This window comes from Nyctereutes procyonoides, unplaced genomic scaffold (genome assembly GCF_905146905.1).
Source record: "Nyctereutes procyonoides isolate TBG_1078 unplaced genomic scaffold, NYPRO_anot_genome, whole genome shotgun sequence".
Lineage (NCBI taxonomy): Eukaryota > Metazoa > Chordata > Mammalia > Carnivora > Canidae > Nyctereutes > Nyctereutes procyonoides.
Window position 1 is genome coordinate 76,228,026 of NW_026575146.1, and position 23,237 is coordinate 76,251,262.

Sequence of the window (23,237 nt, forward strand, 5' to 3'; positions counted from 1 at the left end):
CGGCCCCGCCCGCCCCCGCCGAGCGGAGCAGAGGGCGGCGGCGGCGGGTGCTGCTGCTGCTGCTGCTGGAGCGGCCCCGGAGGAGGAGGCGGCGAGGATGGCGGCGGCGTCGTGGGCGCGGCGGAGATGAGCGCCCGCGGCCCCAGGCCCAGGGCGGCGTGGCCGGAGTGGGCGGGGGTCCCGATGCAGGCCCGAGGAGGGCCATGGGGCAGGTCCTGCCTGTCTTCGCCCACTGCAGTGAGTAGGGGGAAGCTCAGGCCTGGTGTGGGGCCCAGAGGCCCGGGTGGGCTCCTCCCCAGTAACCGCTCCGTGCCGGGTCGCGGGAGAATTGGGATGGGGGAGGAGATGAAGGAGACAAAGGAAGCTCTCCCCTCCCCCCGCATTCCAGTGGCGACGGGGGCAGCCTGACCCGGAGGACCTGAGTGAGTCCAGGCGGAGGTGGGGGGCACCGAGGTAACTGGCGAGGGTCGCGCCGGGCTCTAGGACATGGCGCCGGACCCCACCCAGGGATGAGGACGCTCTCCGGGAGCTGTCCCCTCGCCCTGGTGCTGGCCGCAGCCCGCGGGGAGGGGAGTTGAACGGAGGGGTAGAGCCAGGATAAAGAAGAGGGATCCACACTCCACCCCCAACATCCATCTTCGCATCCCACCTCCGTCTTCTGCCCAGACCCAGAGGCTTCCCCGACCTCGCCCAAATTGTCCAACATCCTGTCCCTTGGAAACAGCTATCCCTGGGTTGGGGCCAGGACTCCTGGGTCCTTACTTGAGCTTTACCACTGATTAGTAGTAACCCTGGATGACACCCATTCTACTCCGGGCCTCCGATTCCCCAGCTGCCAAAACGAGGTGGGGACGGGGGTGGGGGGTGTGCATCATATTTCAGTTTCCAAGCAGCATTGAGCATCTCCTGTAGGCAAAACCCCAAGCTAGCTTTGAGGGGCTAGGTTCCACAATTGAAAAATGCCTTATCTGATCCTCACGGTCTCTGAGATCAGGGCTCTAACAGTCCTGGGCTAACATCTTCTGTCACACCCCGTGGTTCCCGCAGCTGAGAATTTCAACACTCTCAGATCTGGCCACTTGCATGTCCTAGGAGTCCAGATGCCAAAATTCTGAGCATTTGTTATTTCAACATTAAAGGACATCATCCCAGCATCCTAAGATCTTGCCCTTACTTTGGCTTACAAAGGAAGGCCCTACATAATCCCCACCTACCTCTCTCTGCCCTCATCTCCCACCCTTCTTCCTCCCAGTCACTCTATTCCACGTCTCTGTTCCTCAGATTTGCCAAGCATAGTGCCTGTCTCAGGGCCATGCACTGGACTTTTTTCTCTGCCTGCAAGACTCTTCCCTAGACACCTGTAGGATTTCTCACTTCATTCAAGTCTCTGCTTAAATGTAATCTTATCATGGAAGACTTCCTGATCCACCTGTCTGAAATAGCATCCTCTCACTTTCACTTCCCTTACCCTGCTTTATTGTTTTCTGCACACTTAGCACCCAGCATCATATATTTGTGTACTGTCTATCTCAACCACGTAGTATAAGCCCTACAAGGCAGGGATTTTGTCTGTTTTGTTCATATTTGTATTCTCAGTCTAAAACAGTGCCTGGTACATAGTAGGTGTTCAATAAAAGGTTTTTGAAAGAATAACTGATTGAAGCCTCCTAAAATTCCTAATTTGAAGACTCTAAGATTAAGATTCCTGGATTTGAGGGGCACCCGGGTGGCTCAGTGGTTGAGTTTCTGCCTTTGGCTCAGTCATGATTCCGGGGTCCTGGGATTGAGTCCAGCATTGGGCTCCCTGCAGGGAGCCTGCTTCTCCCTCTGCCAATGTTTCTGCCTCTCTCTCTGTGTCTCTCATGAATAAATAAATAAAATCTTTAAAAACAAAATCCCTGGATTTGAGCTTATAAGGGTGAACTTCTGATAGCACTATAGTAAGGTTTTACAGTCTGTAGAATGTTCTAAAGGTCCTGTGATTCAACTATTCTAAGATTCCTTAATTCGGACCGGCCAAGTTTCCAGGACTGGCACACTTCTGTGATTCCGACAGTCTAAGCTTCTAAGAATCTTCGATTCTTTCCTTCTCGCAGAAGAAGCTCCGTCTACAGCCTCCTCTACCCCTGACTCCACAGAAGGTAAGTGGAGGGGGAGGATGTGAGAGTGAGCCTTGAAGGGGCTCACAGCTGGGCCGGGGGGTTGAAGAGAGAGGGTCAGGGTCCCACTTAGAGTAGCTCATACCCTCCTTTGCTCACTGCAGGAGGGAATGACGACTCAGATTTTCGGGAGCTTCACACAGCCCGAGAATTCTCAGAGGACGAGGAGGAAGAGACCACGTCGCAGGACTGGGGTACCCCTCGGGAGCTGACCTTCTCCTACATCGCCTTCGATGGTGTGGTGGGCTCTGGGACCCGCCGGGATTCAGCTGCCCGCCGCCCCCGACCCCAGGGCCGCTCAGTCTCTGAACCGCGAGACCCGCCCCCTCAGCCTGGCCTGGGCGACAGTTTGGAGAGCATCCCCAGCCTGAGCCAATCCCCGGAACCTGGGCGCCGCAGTGGCCCTGAAACTGCCCCTCCGGCCGGACGCCCCCTGGAGGACCTAGGGCTCCAGCTGGACCAGCTGGGCTGGGCGGCCCGGGGAGCGGGGTCCGGAGAAGACTCTGCCACAAGTAGCTCCACCCCACTGGAGGACGAGGAGCCCGACGGCTCGGAGGCTGGAGAGGCTGGGAAAGGTGAGATGTCAGAGGTGCTGGGACCGAAGCCACAGGGTGGGTGGTCTTTCCTCAGGGCAGCTCCAAGGTGAAAACTCACGGCCTTCTCTTTCTAACGCGCCAGAACTGGACCTACAACTCGGACTCCCTCAGTCCTTACCGCCGCCGCCGCCGCCGCCGGAAGTCTTGACTCCGCAGCCCAGCCCGGGCTCTGGAACCCCTCTGGCGGGTACCCCGTCCCCACCCCGATCCCGGGATTCGAACTCTTGGCCTGATGAGCCCTCCCCGGACCAGAAGGAGGAAGAGCCGCGGGGGCATCTGGAGCAGGAGCCAATCACGGGGCAGTGCCTCGATAGCACGGACCAATCAGAATTCACACTGGAACCACTCCTTCTAGGTAATGTGCGTGAGTGAAGGTGCTCCTTTGGACCACAGCGAAAGTGGGAGGGTCGGCATTTAAAGGGACCTACCTCGCGAAGGAAGTGAGGATCCTGGAGAAGAGAAGGTATTGCCATTGGCTAGATATAAGCTCCGCCCTTTTAGGCAAATTTTCCCGTTATCTAAGATTGCCATTGGCTTTTTGTATAGTTGTCCCTCCCACGTTGAGACCTGAGCCCTCCTTTGAGCATTACGATTGGCTGGTGGCTAAAAATAAAATCCCTCTTTTGGGGTGCTCCTCCTAGAGGCTGCTTTTGGGCAGGACAGATCCCTGAAAAAATAACTGCTGTCTTCTGGTTGTGGCCATGGGACATTAATAAGTAAACTCTGCGCCTTTTTGCAACGCTCCTCTGCCCTGACCGCATCCGTTGGCCCGTTGCAAACAGACCCCACCTTCCTCTAAAATACGCTTAGCCTCCACGAATGGCCGTGGGTTGATTACAGACAGCACTGCCTTTGGGTGTTTACAAAGAAAGCCACCCCTTTCTGGAACTGTCCCCACCTCTAGGGAGAGCCATTGGCTGGGTACAAAGGGGCCCCGCCCCCCTACTCCCTCCCTCCGAGTTCCACCGAAGCGGGCAAAATCCCTGAGAAGTAGCGGTGTCCGCAGCCTCTCACTTGGAGCCGAGATGGGGAGTAAAGGTGGGCTTGCGGAGCGGGCTGGTGGGACCGGGGTTGGGGAACGGCGTCAATGGGTCCAGATTCTCTCTTATGCCCCTCAAATCTGCGGGTATGTTTCCTACTGGTCCCAGATTCCCTGGAGCTGCCGGCGGAGGCCGGGGGGTTGTGGGGGTGTCTAGAGAGGGAGTGGAGGGAGCGTGGGGTCCTCTCTCCCCCGAGCGGAGGTTTTGGGGCCTGAGAGCAGGGAGGCCCCCTTCCCCCAGCCTCAGGCCCAGGCGGCGCTGTCACTCAGGACCTGGACAGGCCAGCACAGCTGTGGGCCAGGCCCCCTCCCCCCAGCGTGCCTAAACTTAGCCCCCGCCTAAGACGACCCGGCCCCTCCCCCACCAGTTGGCACTGGCCCTGGGAAGCCTGCAAGGGAGGGCCCTGCATTGCGGGTAGGGGGAGGCCTGCCCTAGTTAGAGATAGATGAGAGGACGTGTTATCAGGAGGATACAAAAGTGAGGGGAGTCAGACTCTGAGGGGGATCAGTCTGGAAGGGTCAGAATTTGATCCAAGTGAGGGTCAGAGGGTGGAGCATCTGGAAGGGTATTGGGCTCCTGGTTCAGGTCTCAGATGGGATCACATTATTGGAAAGGCTGTTAACATTTAGATGGGCAAAATGAAACGTTGGAGGGGCACCTGGCTGGCTCAGTGGGTAGAGCCACTGATCTCCAGTGGTGAGTTCAAGCCCCAGGTTGCACATAGAGCCCCCCTCCACCCCCAAAAAATGAAACATTAGAGTCTGGAGGTCAGGGCTCAGGGTGGGCTTGTAAGGCAAATTTAGCATTTCAGAAAGGAGTCAGAAATTTGAATCAAGGCTTAAAAAGGAGGATGGTATTTTTTTTTTTTTTTGAGGATGGTATTTTTAATACATTTAGGACTTAGAAGAGTGTGCTGGTGGGAGTATCAAGAAGATACCACTTTACACTTGTCAGGTTGGCAAAAAATGAAAAGAACAATAACACCCATTGTCGGGCAGGATGTGAGAAAAGATCACTCTCAAGTTGCTCATGGAAATGAAAATTGTTAATAGTTCTGCTAGTAAGCAATCTGATAATACTAAGGACATTCAGAAACACAGGACTAGTCCACCTGGCCATTTCACGTCTGGGATTCTATCTCAGAAATAGAACCTCCCTGCAGGGAGGTAAGAATATCTGTAGAAGGCTGGTGCTTACAGCACTGTTGAGGAATGGGGGTTAAGAAACCAAATGAATGACCCAGCAATAGATAAATGTTAAATGAAATGAACGATGGTACAGCCACACTACAGAATACTGTGGAACCCTTATAAAGAATGAATTAAGAGGGATGCCTGGGTGGCTCAGTGGGTTGGGTGTCTGCCTTCGGCTCGGGTCATGATCCCAGGGTCCTAGGATCAATCTTGCATCAGGCTCCTTGCCCAGCAGGGAGATTGCTTCTCCCTCTGCCTGTCACTCCCTCTGTTTGTGCTCTCTCTCTTTCTCTGACAAATGAATAAATAAAATCTTTAAAAAAAAATGAATGAATTAAGAGCTATTCCAACTGACGAGGAAGGAATTCTAGGAGGGAAAAGAGTAGGATGTGCATGATGCAGAAAAGTGTATATATGATTCTATTTTTCATAAGCAACGACCAAAAATTGCATCCACACATACTCTATGGGCAGGACTGAGATTAAGGGAATTTGCTAGATGGTTAACTTGGGCTTTCCAGGAGAAGAGGGGAAGCAGCTCGGAATAAAAGAAGATAACTAGAAATTGGGAAATTGAGTTCAGGTGCAGGCCAGGTGTGTTCAAGAAGTCAAGGTTCAGCTCTGAGACAGGAAGCGGAAGGTCAAGAGATCAGTCAGGCCAGGTCCAAAGCCCAGCCTGATGGCCCCCTCTCCCTCCACAGTGGCGGACCTGCTATACTGGAAGGACACAAGGACGTCAGGAGTGGTCTTCACAGGCCTCATGGTCTCCCTGCTCTGCCTCCTGCACTTTAGCATCGTGTCCGTGACCGCCCATGTGGCCCTGTTGCTGCTCTGTGGCACCATCTCTCTCAGGGTTTACCGAAAAGTGCTGCAGGCCGTGCACCGGGGGGATGGTGCCAACCCCTTCCAGTGAGAACCCCTGGCCCCTAACCTTGACCTCTGTCTAGACCTCAGTGTTGACCAAATGGGTGGTGTGGCCCTTGAACTCCAACCAGGCACAACTCACATTGACCATGACCCACCCTGTTCTTGTTTCTGACTCCAACCCGACTCTGACCCCGATTTCCAGCCCTAACCTCTCTGATCCTAACCTCTTACCCTTAATCCTTGACCCCATCTCTTGCCCTTGACCTTGACCCTAGGCCACTACACCTGGCCTCCTCAAACCCTAGTTATTGCCCATGTCCCAGATGTCCCAGACACACCCCTCAGACTGGGCTGGTCCACACAGTGAGGTGCCTGACACCCCTTTGTCGTCCCAGGGCCTATCTGGATGTGGACCTGACCCTGACTCGGGAGCAGATGGAACGTTTGTCCCAGCAGATCGCGTCCCGAGTGGTCTCTATGGCCATCCAGCTGCGGCATTTCTTCCTGGTAGAAGACCTCGTGGACTCCCTCAAGGTGCCCCCGAAACCCCCACTGCCCTCCTGGGTTCCCAGCTTTCACCTTGCTGCCCCTGGGGGGTAGGAGGGCCATTGCTGGGTAAGGTCACAGCCTGGGGACTGCCCTGAGGGCTCTGCTGACACTGACCCTCACCTCCAGCTGGCCCTTCTCTTCTACATCTTGACCTTCGTGGGTGCCGTCTTCAACGGTTTGACGCTTCTCATTCTGGGTGAGCTGGGAAACCTGTGGGGGGCAGGGTGGGGAGGTGGGTCATTGGGGTTTGGTGGGGGACAAGGTTCTAGATGGAACTGTTAATCTCTTGGGAGAACCCTGATCCCCATTTCTGTGTTTACAGGAGTGATTGGTTTATTCACTGTCCCCTTGCTGTACCGGCAACACCAGGTGGGTGTGACAGGCCCTCCATTGGCAGTGTCCCAGCAAACACAGGTGGTCTGACTCCTCCCTCGCCCCCCCCCCACCACAGCCAGTGTCCTACTGACAGATGTCCCAGCCAGGCACAGGTGGTCTGCCTACGGCCCCTCCTCAACACAGCTAGAGTAGAACAGATATGTTTCACCAGCCAGAGATAATAAGCATTTTGATTGGGGTCCCCTTAGCAGAGCCAGGATCCTACTGACACGCCCCAACCCAAGGCAGGAGGACTAACCGATGCTTTCACCCCAAAACTGCCAGGGACTGACATCTCGGTCAACATTGGGTGGGATGGCTGTGGCCCAGAACACTGAGAGAACCGAGGCCAACTGCCATATATCCTATCTGGAGACAGGCAGATGGACTGACATTCCCTTTCCCTTTCCCGGCACAGCTGAGAGCCAAATGATACACATGTCTGCCAGAGATAGTACTAACTCCCTCACATGCTGGAATCATCAAGACTCTCAAAGGCGGTCACACTGTGATTTAAACTAGTATTTAAGTCAATCCACGCAGCGACTTGACAACCAACCCCTATGCCCCATACTCTCACCCGACTCATACACAGACACACGCACGTACAACTCACTCAAAGATTAATAGTCATTCCCGGGAAACAGACTTACCGGCAATTTCCTGCGTGTCTACCCGACATCATTCCCCACGCAGAGCTCGGCCGGACCGACTGACACCTCAGCTTGAACTTCTGACTTTCAAGGGTATTTTATTAGGCTTGGAGCTGAAGGTCCAGTAGTGGACCACTCTCCCCAATTGCTCATTTGGAGGTGGGAGAGGAAGCAACCTCCTGAATGAATCCAGAAGAAGCTCTCAAATCTCTCCTTTGTGGTCTTTTCCAGGCCCAGATGGACCAGTATGTGGGATTGGTGACCAATCAGTTGAGCCACATCAAAGCTAAGTAAGGGCATGGGATGGAGATGGATGGGATGGGAAGGGGAGAAGCTTAGGAACTTTTTCCCGGATATTACCTATCCCTAAATTTCTTGGGGTTAATGTCCCCTCCTCAAAGACAATTTCAACGCAGGCTATTAGGTGGAGGGCAAGGACTGCCTCGGGGCACTCAGCTTGTGCGCGCGCGCGCGCGCGCACACACATACACACACACACACACACACACACACACACACACACCCCGCCCCCCCCCGTCCAGATTTCCTCATAGTTCTTAGATTCCTATGGGTCTCTTGCCCCACCTCATGACTCCACTTGTTTCTCCCTCAGGATCCGAGCTAAGATCCCAGGGTCCGGAGCCCTCGCCTCGGCAGCAGCTGCAGTCTCTGGATCCAAAGCCAAAGCCGAATGAAAGGGGTGTCTCTGCCCTCGGGACGCCTGCCCCCATCCCCTGCAGCCCTCTGCCCAACTCCATCTCCCTTCCGTCCCCGCCCTTCCTCCGCCTCCGCCCGAGCCATTTCCTGAGCGGCCAGGACTACATCTCCCAAGAGGCTCTGCTCTAGGAGTCCCGGAAAGGCGAGGCACCTTTGGCCGTGGCGCCTCCTGGGACTTGTAGTCGCCTAGATAGGGCACCCGCCCTGCACTTCCGTGACCCCGCCGCTGGAGGCGCCGTGAGAGATTGGTGTCTCCTGGACGCCACTAGCCCCAAAGCCAGGGCTTTGCATGGGGCCCAGGGGAGGCCTGAGCTTGGATTTACACTGTAATAAAGACTCCTGTGGAAAACCCAAGGCCTCCTGTGCTTCCAGCCTCCTCCAGCTTTCACCTTCCTGCACCGAAAAGCACCTAAGTGGTATTCACGGAGGAACCTTCCCCAGCCTTCCAGAAGAAGCTCCCTCGTAATCTGTTTATATTATGAAATGATCGAGGGGAAGATGCTGAGAGACCCTCTGTCCCAGGGCTAGTTTGACGGCAGCTTTCCATGCCTCTGCCCAAGGCAGACATCACTAGTCGATCCCCGCACCCTACCTGCCAGGCAGCCCTCTCACCTGAGCCCCAGACCCATGCCCACCTGCCTTCTGGACAACTCCCTCCACAAACATGTCCACACCTTTTATTGCCCTACCGGATTTCCAGCTCAGGGATATCCCCTCTGCCACTTTGTCACTAGGCAAGAGACCTCGTTACAGCCCTAGATTCCTACTTCCTCAGCCCCAACACCTAATAAATCAGGAAGCCACGTCTATTCTCTTTCTCAAATGTCCTCATCCAACCACCTCTTTCTATCTACTTTCCTTGAGACCAAGTAAAGGGCCTCATGGCTTTTCTGGGCCTCAGATTCCAAAACCAAGGGAGAAGGAGGCAGGAAACTGGGTGCTAATGACCTAGAGACCTGGATTTGAATCCCGGCTTCACTACCTCTTGGCCATGTGACCTTGAGCAAGTGACTTCACTTCCTTTTTTTTTTTTTTAAGGATTATATTTATTTATTCATGATAGACACACACAGGGAGAGGCAGAGATATAGGCAGAGGGAGAAGCAGGCTCCCTGCAGGGAGCCTGATGTGGGACTTCATCCCAGGACCCTGGGATCATGACCTAAGCCAAAGGCAGAGACTGGACCATTGAGCCACCCAGGTATCCGGTAATTTCACCTCTTGAAGCCTCAGTTTCCTCAAATGGAAAACTGTCATCATAACTGTGTGGACTTGTAAAGCCCTTGGTGCAGGGCCTAGCACACACTAAATGCCCAGTAAACAGAAGCTGCTTGTGAGCTATGACATTATTTCCCCGAATCTCAGTCATTCCCTCATTAACCTTCATGATCTTTCTATCACCCATTCTGCTTTTCATCTAATATTTTTCTTTAAATCGGTTAATTAAAAAGAAAACAAATGTCTTTAAAAAATATATTTTTTACTTAATCTTTTGAGAAAGAGCATAAGCGAGCGGAGGGAAGGGAGAAGCAGGCTCCTCACTGAGCAGAGAGCCTGATGCAGGACTCGATCCTAAGATCCTGAGATCATGACCTGAGCTGAAGGCAGACACTTAGCCGACTGAGGCACCCAGGTTGCCCTGAAAACAAATGTCTTTAAAAAAAAAAAAAAAAAAGTTACTTCACGTCTATGGAAGTAAGTATCACTTGCTAGAAATAGAAGGTAAGAGTAAAAATAAACACAAAAGTATTAACATTTAAACAGTTTGTTCGTGCATCACCTAAAATCATCTCACTTGCCGCTAGAGACGTATGTCACATTTTAGGAGATAGATAATGATGTTGCAGGACTAGTAGTTACAGCCCCGATCTTTGTGTGTAGGGGTTGCCTAGCAGCAGCTATGTAACAAAAAAGAAGAAAAGAAAAAGAGAGCTTAAGGGGGCTTCGCTTGAATCTAGACCTGCTAAGCAGGGACCATGTTCTCCATTTCCAAATTTAAAAATAATGAGATTTCCTAAATATGTTTTTATTCACACTTTCCATAAGATAGTGTCGCTTTGTAATGAAGAATGGAAGACGGTGTCTGGCTTGCTTAGTGGAGCTTCTATTCTTGATCTCAGGGTTGTGAGTTGGAGCCCCGCATTGGGTGTAGAGATTACTTCAAAGTAAAATTAACTACAACAACAAAAAAACCTATAAAAAATGAATGGAGAAAGAGGGACTGGTTGAAATTGTGGGTCCGGGGCACTTGGGTGGCTCAGTTGAATGTCTGCCTTTGGCTCAAGTCATGATCCCAGGGTCCTGGGATTGAGCCCCACATCCGGCTCCCTGCATGGAGCCTGCTTCTCCCTCTGCCTATGTCTCTGCCTCTCTCTGTGTGTCTCTCGTGAATAAATAAATAAAAATCTTTAAAAAAATAATTATGGATCCAAGAATGGTTAAAGCCCCCAAGCCCATCCTTAGCACCCTTACAAGAATCTAGAAACAGATTGGAGTTTAAAACAACCTTTAGGGAGTGCACCCCAGAGTTTTATATCCATATGCTCATTTTGATTCCTCCACAACTGGAATCAGTTGTACTAATCTTGTTTTCCAGATGAGGAAACCGAGGCTCAGAGAAGCATGGTCTTATATCCATCCTACAGACATTTACCAAGCATATGCTAAGTTCTCAAGCTCTCTTTAGGCAGTAGGGACTCAGAAATAAACCAAAACAAAGTCCATAGTGTAATGGAACTGATATTCTAGTGGGAACAGACAGACCATAAGCCAACAGGCATAGAATATGGTAACTGGTGATCAGAAGTGGAGAAAAGCCCATCAGGGTAAGGGGATAGAGTGCCAGGACTTGCTATTTTAATTTTTTTTAAGGTTTTGTTTATTTATTCATGAGAGACACACAGAGAGGCAGAGACATAGGAAGAAGCAGGTTCCCCATGAGGAGCCTGATGTGGGACTTGATCCCAGGACTCAAGATCAAGCCCTGAGCGGAAGGCAGATGCTCGACCACTAAGTCACTCAGGCGTCCCCAGGACTTGCTATTTTAAACTGAGTGGTCAAAGAAGACCTCACCAGGTGGTGGTATTTGAGCAGAGGCCAGAGCGATGGGGGGCAGTGAGTCAGTGGACATGTGGAGGAAAGGAGATTCAGGCAGGAGGATCAGCAAACACAATGGCCCCGGGAAAGAAGCATGCCTGGTGTGTGCAGCAGGAGATCTGTATCCCAGATGCCAAAAAAATGAGGACAGCAGATTAGGAGATGGGGTCAGAGGAATGAAGGAACTACAATATAGAGATTTTTAAAGGCTGTGGTGAGAACTTTGACTTTTATTCTGAAATGGGAGCCCTGGGTAGGTTTCATGTGGTCCAGAACGAGTGACTTAAATTATAAAAGGGTCACTTTTTTGTATTAACAATTACGATGGCACAGGTTTGATTCCCCCAGGTGAATGGGTCGTGTAGACCAGGGTACGGTACTATCTGCTTCTAAGCCTAGATTTCCTTGGCCATAAGATATAGGTGCCTCAATTGATGACCTCTAGTGTCTTAAGCCTAACGGGTACAGAATTTCTGTCATCCCGCGGCCTAGGATGGTGCCTGGGACTCAGTAGGCTCTCAATAAATATTTGAAGAACCAAGACTCTGTAGGTCGGTGAAGTTCCATAAAGGAACAGCAGGTGTCGCACCAGCCCCATAACCGCCTACCCAGAGTCCGCGGGGCTGGGTTTCATCAAACTCTAGCAGGAACTCGCTCACTCGAATTCGGATTTTTTTTTTTTTCAGGGAACGGGCTTCTGAAAGCCGACTTATGAGTTTCTCCTCCTAAAAAACAAAACAAAACAAAACAAAACTTCTCACTTGGATAAGGGGACTTCGGGCCCTTTAACAGCTAGAGGCGACTGGGTCCTGTCCCTGTCCCAGAATGCGCGGCGCTATGCAAATGAAGATGGTTTCCAAAGCGAGGATGATTCATACCATGCAAGAAAAAAGGTAACATTTTGGAAGGATATATGTCGTAGTTGGGGAGAATTTATAGATATCAGAGCCGACAATCTCACACCCTCCCAAACTATACGACCATAATTGTAAAAAGATAGCGATTTCTGAGTTTTATATAGCTGTGTGGGGAAAGGCAAATCTTGCCCGGATGATCCTCAGTGGTCTGGGGTGCAGGCTTCAAACCTGTAGCTGTCTAGCGACAGAGTGGTTCAATTCCACCTTTCGGGCGAAGGCAAACTTTTCTTATTCCTTTCAAACTGCACATTAGAGCGGATTGTCGTGAGAAAGAACATCCCTCTGCTCTACGCCTAGTCACGTCACTGCAATCCTCGGCTTCACATTTTAATCTCCGCCAGTCAGGTCTCTTCCCACGGTGACACTTTTCCTGGGAATATCAAAGAAGATTCCAAAAGATGATGAAAATCATCCTTGATCTCTCCCCTTCACTTGCTTATTTTCCTATTCAGTGTATTTGCTCATTCGTGTATTTAATCACACATGCACTTCTTCATAGGTCAGATATTCATTCATTCATTCATTCATTCATTCATTCATTCAACATGTATTTACTTGGTGCCAGGTGCTGGCACACAGTGTTGATCACAGCCCTGGCTCCAGCCTCATGATGTTCCCAGTCCAGTGAAGGAGACCGATATTAATCAATCATTAATTACACATTTAATGAACAATCACAAAGGTGATAACTACTGGGAAGGCAAGTGCCAAACGTAGAGGCCATGTCATAGGGAGACCTGAGTTCAGGTGAGGTGTCAGAGTTGCATGTGGGCAGACACCTGAAGGATGAGAGGGGATGAGCCAACAGAAGGGGAGAATATTCCAGGCCAGGGATCAAGGTGGCCCCAATAACAGCAGTGAAGAGGGCGATAACTGTACCTTCGTTCTGCACTCAGCATCGGCAGGCATAAGCTTCCTAACACCTCATAGCCCCATTCTGCAGATGAGAAAACTGAGGTTCAGAGAGATGAAGCCTCTTGTCTGAGGTCATCCAGCCTTGGTCCCAGTGCTCCAGGACTCTCACACCCCTGGCCCATACTATTTACTACTGCCCTGTGCTGACTTTCACAAGCTAGCTTTCCACTGAGTCCTGTCTGTTCTGCCTCCTAATGTCTTTTCAATTCCGGTCCTCCTCTCTATCTCATAGCCTTGCCCCTATTCCAGGCTTCCCTGACACACACCAGCATGCCCACCTGAGGCCCCTCCCTGGTCTCCTGCCCCAGTCTTGCCCCTTTCTCGGCCAACTACCCTCCACTTGGTGGTTAAAGCTGTCTTCTTGAAGCAAAAACCTGCCCCTACCTTTCGTGCACTCAAAACCTGCCATGGCTCCCCAGTGCCCACAAGAAAAGATTTAAATTCTTAGTCTGGAACTTAAGCCTGCAGAATCCTGTCCTTGCTAAACAATTTCTCTACACACTTTGCTCCATGAACCTCTAGCTCCTTCAATGTATCAAGCCATTTCCCCACCAACAGCTCTTTGTACTCACTGCATCTTTTTCTATCCCCTTCTGTACTTTCTGTTTAGCCTCCAGAACTCAACTCATCCATCCCTCCTCAAAGAAGGATGACTCCCAGACCAGGTTATGTGCCCCACTGGGCTCCCCCAGCCCCATGGATTCCCCCAACCCTGGGCACTTTGGATCATTCCCGACAGATCTGTGTCCTTCACTGGACTGTGAACCCTAGGAGGGCAGAGTCTGGAGCTGTCTCAGTCCCTGCCGAGTCCCCCACACTGCCCAGCAGTGGGCTGGGCACAGAGTAGGTACTTAGCAAATGTTTCATATTGATTAATAAATTAAGTGATTCCATCATGACAACTGCCCCTCCTTATTCTTTTACAAAGGCTTCCAGACCATCACTTCATTCCCAGAGTACTTGCTGCCGTGCAAATAAGACAGGGCTTGAATTTTGCAGCGGGGATGGTTCATCTGTATCTTTGAAAAGATGAAGTAGCAATATTTTTGGTTCATTCCATTTTAGGTTGGCCTCTATATGTTCATAATCCAGAAAATATGGTCATGGGAAAAGTAAGAGGAAACTCGTCTTCGGTGTAAAGTGATCCATGTTTTTGTGGTTCATATAACCCTGAGGATTGCTAAGTATTTTTTTATCTCTAGTACTGTGGGATGCGTGGTTCGAATTTCTCTACCTGTTCAAGCTTCACTCAGCTCATCCTGAGCATACAGGGGCTGGTTAAGTTCCTCTATTGTCAAGAAACCCCCAAAACACCCTTTGGCATTTCAGTTCCTCACACCCACTGTTCTGCCTCAGTCCCTCTAAGAGGAGGCAAACTCTGTGGGAAGTCCTCTGACTGCTTAGCCTCCTCTGTCCTGTGGTCCTGCTACAGACTGATTCACAAGTGGGAGTCCCAGAATGTGTGATGCGTGTGTCCAGCCCCCTCAGCAGATCTAACCTGGCACCCTCCTGCCAAAGGAGGGGGACGGGTATCAGGGACAAACAGACCCTACAGCTTGGCAGACTCATATTTAAGAGCTTTTTATTGGCGACAGTGCAGAACCATGGCGGGAGGGTGGTGGCCCAGTGCCAGCCAGCCCCAGCCCCCCCACGGTCAGGTGCAAAATACAAAAAAAGAGAATCACAAATACAGCATGGGGTGGGGGGAGTCGCGGAGTCAATAAGTTGTGGTCCGGCAGGGGCAGGCCCTGCTCACAGTCTCACACTCACACCCAGAATCCTTAAAAGATACAGGTTGTAAAAATCTATGATCCCTCAGGCTCGCTCACAAGAGTAAAATCTCATGTCCCCAACACACCCAGAGTCAGGAGACAGCTGGGGAGGATGGGGGGCCATCAGAAAAGAGACACACTGAGGGGTGGGGGGGAGCGGGCACAAGACCAGGTGAGAATAGGCAGAGAAGAGACCGGCGTGGGAGGGACTCGAGAGAGAGACAGCCAGAGACACTGCCCCCAAACGACCAGAGGGGCCCTGGACAATCAGAAGAGACAGCTAGAGACAGCCAGAGGAAAACGGGAGCCTGACACAGGCTGCCTCGAAGGTTCCAGAAGCAGTGCTTCCAATTCAACAGCACTGCTTTGGGGGGCCGGACGTGACCTAGGCCGACGCTGCAGAAGCTCTCACACACACTCACGCGCACGCGCACACGCACACCCATATATAATATATTTATTTATACATAATAGATATAAGTGCCTTTCGGAAACCAGGAAAGGGATAAATAGCCACGGGGACGGGGGGCGCGGGGACGGGGCACGTGGAATGTTTCCCATGCAGCACAGAAGGCGGCGTGGCCCACCCGAAGTTAAAATTAAAAAAAAAAAAAAAAAAACAATCAGCCTCACGGTAGAATTCCCGTGAGGTGAAGCACGGGAAGAGTAGGGATGGGGAGCCCAAACCAAGAATCTGGGGCTGGGGGCCTGGGGGGCTAGGAAGCTGGGACTGTGGGAGTCCAGCCCCTTTGAGTTTGCCAGTCCGAAAATATTGGGGTTGGGGGTTGGGGGTGGGGGCAAGGCCTCAGCCTTTAAATCTTCTCCGGAAAAAAATACTGGGCCCCCTGGCAACCTCCCATTAGTCCCTTTCTAGAAAGGATGTAGGGGTGCCACGAGGAGGGAGAAGTGGGCGTCCTAGGCCGGGGTAGGGGGACAGGCCTTAGAGAAGAAGGCCAGGGCTGGGGGCTGCGGGGTCCTGAGGACAGAGGCCACGCGGGTGGATAACTGTCACCCCCACTCTCGATACTGTCACCCCTGGAGTCTAACTAACTCACTGTTGAGGGGAGGAAGGAGGCGGCTGGGAGGAGGGGAGACCAAGGAAAGGCTTTGAGGCTGGGGAACACAATTCTCTCCCCGCCCACAGGAAGGGTTCTGTCCCACTGGGCTTCCCTCCCCCGCCCCCCGCCCCCCACCCCACAATCCGGCCAACCCGGTTCACAGTATAAAGCACTCCAGCAGGGCGGGCATCACAGCGCCCCCCTGCTGCCTGAATCAGAGAGGCCCAGCAAGGAAGGCCAGGAGGGAAGGCTGAGCCAGGCTGGGAGGCTTGGGGTAACACTGTAATCAGAAAGGAGGACTGGGGGCTGAATTGGACGGTGGTTGTGATGGGGGATCCTTAGGAGACCAGAAATTCAGAGCCACTTTTGCTGGGAGGGAGAGGCTGGACAGCCAGGGAGGGAGGTTCACATTTCAGACTAAGTCTGGGTGGCAGGGAAGGAGATTATCATAGGGTGCATCAACTTCCCTTAAAGGGAGGCTCAATTCAGAGGAGGATCTAACCACGTGGAAATGTCAGATAAATAAGCTAAGGTCCGGGAAGCAGGAAGAACCGCCTGGTTACCCCCTGAAGGGTGGGCGTGGGCAACATCGTGGGGCAGTGGTCTGTGGCGTTTCCTTGTCGGGCCTCTCTGGGAAGACTCCAGTCCACCCCGCAGCTCACCACCAGTACCCCTTTCCCTCCGCCCAAAGCGAGACGCCCTCCCCCCACCCCCTCCCCTCCCATCCCCAGAGGTTGGGTTGAGGTGAAAGGGCCAACCGGCAGCTGGGGGGGGGGGTCCATTCCCTCCCCAACCCCTGCCCCCAGAGTCACCAGCGTTCTGGCCTCACCGGGCCACAGAAACAAGAGGCGGCACAAAACACAAGGAGGTCCTCCTGTCCGATGACAGTGGTCGCAGAGAGTCAGACAGGAGAGGCAGGAAGGCCACACACCCGCTTTGTCTCTTCCCCTCTCTCTCGTCCTCCTCCTCTTCCAAATCTCTCTCCCTTGTGTGTTTGTTTGTTTTGTGTCTAAAGAGTTCACAGAGCAAGAAGGGAGGGCGAGTTCAGGGGGTCGGTGGGCTGGTCACTGCCGCTGGGGCGTTGGGTGCCGGCGAACGCGGAGACCTCCGGGCAGGTGAGGACAAACGAGGAAGTGTACGAAGGGTTAACAACAGGGAAGGGGTCGCCGAGGACTTGAACTTCACTGTGTGTAAAGAGAGAAGCTGTCAGGTTGGGGGCTGCGTCTTGGCTGGTCTGGAAGGGCAGGGGCGGTGCTGGCGGGGGCGGCAGCAGCCAGCTGAAACCATCTTCCTTAGTGGATGCTGACCCCGGCAAATCTCTCACCTCCGCCAGCGGGCCAGGACCCGGCCCCTCTTCGTAGGGAATCTTGCAGCCCGGTTTGTGGGCCACCAGCACAAACTCCAGACGCTCCTTCTCCTTTTGGAGCTCAGCGATCTCCGACTCCAGCTCTGCCTTTTCTTCCTCCAACTGATCTGTCTCCTGAGGCGCGGTCGTGGAGAGGAGGGAAGGAGAAAAAGGCGGTGAGCGACCAGAGAAGGTGGGTCGGTGGAAACCAGCTCCCTTAGACGTGCTGCAGAGGCCCCCGGGGGGCTGGAAGCAGCTCCACATGGAGAGGAGAGACCTCCTGATATGGGGGTCCCAGTGTGCTATGGATGGGACTTGGGACAAGGGTCTTGCCTCTGAAGAGCCCATTTTCCCCATATGTTCAGTGGGAACTGAGAAGGGTAGACATGGGGGGGGGGGGGCTCTGGTTGCAAGAGGCACTCGGAGGTTTGTTGAATGAATGAGCAATCGTTACATGATTTTAATGCCACCTCCTCTTCTCGGTTACCCTTCCCTCCCCGTCTCCCAGGGAAGAGGTCAGGTGGCACAGGGAAGGAGAGGATCCCACACACTCTGCCCTGCTTTCCTCAAAGGGCAGCAGGTTACCCTGTAGGCACAGCTCCCAGACCAAGGTGAATTGTAAAAAAGGGAAGGGAGCGGTGGCAGATGCCACCTGCCCATGGTCTGAGAAGCACGGGTGCATGTGACAAGAAACTGACCTAGGAGAAAAGCATTTTGTTTCCCAGACTTTCTGGAATGCCAAAACTAGGAGGAACCAGGAAGGTTCCACGAGGGGTTGAAGAGATGGAGAAACTGAGTCCAAAATGGGTTATGGCTTGCCCAAGCCCGAAAGGGAGGAGAGAGGACAGGACCTCTGTTAAAGGTCATAAGCCAGGGCAGGCAGGGCAGGGAGTACATGAGGGGCTGTGTGTGCCGGGCGGGGGGCAGGGGGGTGTTTTACCCTGTCTGGCCACACCCGTACCTAGTTCCTTGAGAGGAACCTCTGGCAGTGAGTCAGGCCAAAGGCACAGGTGGCAAGGGGTAGTAGATGGGGGAGCCCCCCACCTTGGGTCAGTCTACCCTCACCCTGCCCCAGGGACCATGCTCACCGCCTGGAGCCGGTCAGTCAGCTCCCTCCGACGATTCCTACACTTAGCTGCTGCCAGTTTGTTTCGTTCCCGGCGAACCCTTCTCTTCTCCTCCTCCTCCGGAGTCAGCTGAATAGGGGAGACAGAGGCCATGAGGTTTGGGGACATGATGCACTGCCTCCATCCATTCCAAACCTCCTCTTCTTCCAGAAGGCCCAAGGGCCAGAAGAGGACCCCTCTGGTCCTCACTGACTGTGGGCAAGGTTTCTGTGGCACTAAAGCCTTGCTGGTCCCTCACCCCATGGGTGAGAAAGTTCCCACCTCTCTTGCTTCCCACTCCCAGCCCCAAGTTCGGGTGCCCCTTACTCACCGTCTCCTCTCGGGGTCTTCTAGGCCGGGCTCGGGCGGGGCGGGCAGGCCCAGGTCCACTGGTGGTTCCGCTGGTGGAAGGCCCACCGCTGCCACTAGCTCCGCCACTACTGTAGCCACTCATGCCCGGCGTGGAGTAACTGGTTCCTGGCATGTCGTAGGGGTCGACAGCCGGGGGCTGGGAGGCCAATGGTTGCCCCTGGGACTGGGCCATGGAAGAGATGAGGGTGGGTTGCACAAGCCACTGGAGGTCCTGGCTGGTTGTGATCGCGGTGACCGTGGGCACGAAGGAACCGGGCATTTCCCCGAGACCGGCGCACTCCTACGGGGTGACACATACACACACAGGCGTAGACACACAAACAGAGACACCGACACACACACACCCAACACACATACACACACCGACCCCGTGAGTGAGCACAGGGCGAGCGGGTGTGGATGTGTGTGTCACAGGCAAAAAGCCACAACACCCACCCTTCCACTACACCGTGACGCAGTGGTTAATGAGAGGATTTCTGCTCAACTGGCTTCTACCTCCTCCTTCTTCTTCGGGGAAAGGTTGCACGGTTCCAGCGGGTGGTGAATCACACCCCGGGTTGGTGACTCTTAGGTGGGGGGGTGGGGAGGAGGCTGGACACAGCCGGGTGACAGAACCCCCGGGAAGGAGTCACAGCCACACACACAGCCACAACACCCCACCCCCACCCCAGAGGCAAGGGGAGGGAGAGGGAGAGGCCTTAGGCCAAGCCTTCCTCCACACTCACACACATACACACACTCCTCTGAGACGGGGGGACGAGAGACTGGAAGGTCCATGAGACCTCCGTGCAGGGGTGGGAGGGGTTCTTAGTTAAAGGGGTGTTGGGGGACAGGCCTAGGAGTTTAGAACAACGTTTCAAGTAATTGTCTCTCCACGGAGTGAGGCCGACAAGTGACAGGTTACGGTGGACCGACAGGTAGAGAAAAGTGACGACCCGGGTTCCCACAGCCTGCCACGGGGAACGAATGGAGCAGGTCCCGAGCCCCCCCAGCCCCGCGGCGCTCATCTACCCCCACCCCCAAATGGAATCCTAGAACTGCTCGGCAGGCTTAACTACTCTCCCGGGGGCGTGGTGAGGGATGGGCTGGCTCACTGGCCAATCAGAGCCCTGGAAACCCAGAGGGGGCGGGGCTCCCGGAGACCACCTGGCTGGTTCCCCCAAGGTTAGCGTTTCTAGTCCCCTCTTCCGACACAGCGGAGGGATCGGGCGTCCGGAGCAGGGGGATTGGGGCTGTGTCTGTGTGTGCCCTGGCAAGAGGGTGACGGCCACCCATGTTTCCCAAAGAGATCCCGGCGCACGGACGCCCGCCGCCCCTGAGATCGGAGAGTCCTGATCCCCGCAAGGTCCTCGTGGATCCATTGGATCGCAGAGGGTCGCTCCTGTCGCGACAGGAATCCCATCACTCGGCCTCTAGAGGCCCGTAACAGAGACCCCAGTGCCGAGGAACCACGAGTTCCGGGGACGGAGGGGAGGGGGAAGGGAACTGCACCCTACAAATAGGAAGGGAAAGTTGATTGGCCAAAGCCCGCGCCGCGGCGGCCAATCGGAGCGCCGGGCTGCCCCCTCCCTTAGCAACGTGGCCCCGGCGTTCCAAAATAGAACGCTCCGGGACGTCAGGGGCGGGGCGGACGAAGGGGGCGCCGCGCGCCGTGCGTGCCCCGCGTCAGACGGAGGATTCCAGCGCGTCAGCCGTTACGCACGGGTCCCCCGTTACGTCTCCGCGCAGGAGGCGGAGGCTGCGCTTCCAAGCGAGGGTTCGAGGCCAGCTTGCCGGCGGGATCGAGGGCAACCCGATGCCGGAGTAGGCGCTCCGATGGAGAAGGAAAGGGGAGGAGGTCATTGGCAGCTTCCCTGGGGTTTCGCCCACCTGCCTAACTGCGCTAGCTTCAGGTTGGGGACTGAGTCGGGAGCAGTCCCGGAGCGAGCTAAAAGTTCTCAGCCCTGCCACCGCATACACGTTGCACTGAACGGAGCATTCTCCCCACCCCCAAGCTTACCCCTCCGCGTTCCCTCCCTGCGATCCGCGCACACCACCAATTGCAAACGCGTCCCGACTCTGCAGTTTGCAAAGTGTGCGGTGAGCCTGTCTCTCCTCAGATCCTGAGTTTCGGTGCGTCTTTATTTGGGGAGGGGGGATTGCTCGCTCCACCCCGATTTAAAAATAAATGAAATAAAACCCGTAAAGCAGCACCCCAACCCTCCAGAACTTACCTGGGAGGCGGCGGCGGTGGGTGGACTGCCGAAGGAGTCCACCGAAGACAGATACTGAGACTCGGCGGAGGGTGAGGAGCTGCACCGGGAGCCGGAGTCGTAGTCTCCGGGGAAAGCTTGAAACATTTCCCTGGGCACAGGGGGGGCCCTGTGACCACGCTGAGGTCGCCGGGAAGCCAAGGCTATGGCCGGGTGGAAAAGAAAGGTGCGAGTCCGGGGTGAGCCGAGCGCGTCCCCAAAGCGCGCTGTCCGAGAAAACTCGGGATGAGGGCAGCGTCCCGCTCCAACAATGGCAAAGTTTCTGTGCAATTCCTCTGCGGTGCCCAGGCCCCCACAAGATGCCGCTGTGCCTCGAAAGTCCAGGCTCCGTAGGACCCAGGGGCGTGGGGGGGGATCGCTCCCCCAGAGGCTGAAAGCGCTGTCTTGCCGTACAGAATCTGCTTCGGGTGCGGTCTCCTCCACGCGTCCAGCGGGTCCCACGGGGGGAGGGGAGTAATAAAGAAGACAAAAAGAGTAAGTCGCTCCTCCAAAATAAAATGTAGAATTATCTAGAAGAATCCAGCCCCCAAAACTTTCTCGCCGGAAAAAAAAAAAAAAAAGCTGAACTTCACAGCCCCCAAGAAGAACCACAACAATCAAGTCCCCAAGTCCCAGCTCCGCCTGTCCCTGCCGAGGCCGTAGCTCTCAGTTTTATGAATGAAGCCCAAAGCCGCCAGCCTGTATTTATATGCCCGGGGCCCGCCTCTCTGCTTACGTCACCCTACCCAAGCTCCACAAACTTCCTAAAATCTCTGGCCCCACCGAACGCAGCCCCGCGCCGTCCGGCAAGAGGTCTGCCCTGGCCTCGGTCTGTCCACCTGCATCACCTTCGCGACCCTGGGGGTCGTGGGGGCTACGTTCCAGAGCCCTCGGCGGGAGGGGATCCCGGCCCGCCTCCCAGAAGTTCCTGTGACGCAATTAGCCATATAAGGAGCTCGGCCGGCGCGGCTGAGTGTTTGTTTGGTATCCTAGCAATTACGTCAGAGGGAATCCCTCGCTCGCTCGCGCGCTCACCCCGCGCGCCTGCGGAACCCGCCCGCGCCTGCGCAGTACCGCGCTGCCCCGGGGGCTGAGTATTAATAGGCTCTGAAACTAGCCTGGGGAAGACCCCGAGAAGCGGGTACCCCTCACCTCTGGCAGGCCCCCTCAGTTCTCCCGGGGGTGCAGCGCCCTCGCTCAAGAGGAAGGTCAGATCCCCAGGTAGAGACCCTGGCTAGCGTGGCGTGAGTCACGTAGGTGGGGAAACTGAGTCTCGAGCGGAGTGGGAGGGGTTTTGCTGCTCCAGGTGAAAGTGGAGGTGGGGGTGGAGCCCCTAGGCTCTTGGAGGCTTTCGGCCCTGACTCGGGAAGTGTTTTCCCGCTCTGAGTTTCAGCTTCAGTTTTCCCGGCTGGACAAAGGATGTGTGTCTTGGAACCCGCTGGCCCCGCAGCCCGGCGTTCGGGGGAGGTATGCAGGTTCCGAGCGGGTAGAGAGCGAAATTTAGGATGAAGCGTCCCTGCTGACGGGGTTGGTAACCTCTCCTTCCCGCGTTATAATCCTACCTGTAGACAGAACGAATGTGTGCGTGAAGAATCATTAATAGTAATAATAGATGCTGGGCGCCTGGGTGGCTCAGTGGTTGAGCGTCCGCCTTTGGTTCGGGTCCTGATCCCGGGTGGGATCGAGTCCCGCATCCGGGTCCCCGCAGGGAGCCTGCTTCTCTCTCTGCCTATGTGTCTCTCATGAATAAAATAAAAATAATAATAGATGCCCTGTATTTAACAATGACCAAATACCAGCTCCTGTACTAAGCCTTTGAATATGAGATTTGTAATCCTCGAAACGGTGTTTGAAGGTTAAGGGAGGAAAATCTTCACTTTCTAAAAGAGGAAAATAATACTCAAAGAGGTTAAGTGACTTGCCTGGGATCCGATGGCAAGAGATTCAAACCCAGAATGTTAAACTCCAGAGCTCCTACTTTCTTCCTGATTTCTGAGAACTGCCTGGTTCAGCGAAACTCCCTGAAGAAACTGGGTCTTGGGATTGTTGAAATGATAACGGTGATACTGAGCTGAAGCTCTAAGCCTTGCGAACCTGCCTGTCTGCTCACAGTGTACTGTTGTGACCCAGGCACAGAGGGGTAGAGTTGCTTCCCTGCGGCCCCTCCCAGTTAGGAAATAGAGTTCAGGAGTTTAATCTGGGTATTTGGGATGCCACAATCCCTGGCTCTTAACCGCCCACTGGAAAGGGTCCCACCTGCTGCTTCACAAATCTCA

General features: G+C 54.2%; 2 protein-coding genes and 1 non-coding gene across 4 annotated transcripts; 2 read left to right on the forward strand and 1 right to left on the reverse strand.

The window, feature by feature from the left end:
* The first annotated feature begins 31 nt into the window (after nt 1-31).
* Nucleotides 32-8,497, forward strand: RTN2 (reticulon 2). The gene is made up of 10 exons (XM_055312025.1): nt 32-237; nt 2,097-2,141; nt 2,264-2,734; nt 2,838-3,110; nt 5,690-5,897; nt 6,251-6,389; nt 6,531-6,600; nt 6,727-6,773; nt 7,664-7,722; nt 8,046-8,497. The coding sequence occupies exons 1-10, from the start codon at nt 204-206 to the stop codon at nt 8,125-8,127; spliced, it is 1,428 nt and encodes a 475-aa protein (XP_055168000.1). The 5' UTR covers nt 32-203; the 3' UTR covers nt 8,128-8,497.
* A 3,792-nt stretch (nt 8,498-12,289) lies between these two features.
* TRNASTOP-UCA (transfer RNA opal suppressor (anticodon UCA)) lies at nt 12,290-12,376 on the forward strand. The gene has a single exon. It is a non-coding gene; the product is annotated as a tRNA-Sec (tRNA).
* A 4,265-nt stretch (nt 12,377-16,641) lies between these two features.
* FOSB (FosB proto-oncogene, AP-1 transcription factor subunit) lies at nt 16,642-21,615 on the reverse strand. 2 transcript variants are annotated; one of them, XM_055311676.1, is made up of 5 exons: nt 20,944-21,615; nt 18,690-19,010; nt 18,341-18,448; nt 17,232-17,387; nt 16,957-17,091 (listed from the first exon to the last, which is right to left on the reverse strand). In XM_055311676.1, exons 1-5 carry the CDS (start codon nt 21,067-21,069, stop codon nt 17,089-17,091), a joined length of 714 nt encoding a protein of 237 aa, XP_055167651.1. In that variant the 5' UTR covers nt 21,070-21,615; the 3' UTR covers nt 16,957-17,088. The 2 variants fall into 2 exon arrangements, with proteins under 2 accessions (XP_055167649.1, XP_055167651.1); XM_055311674.1 differs by having other exon boundaries at nt 16,642-17,387.
* Nucleotides 21,616-23,237: the final 1,622 nt, after the last annotated feature.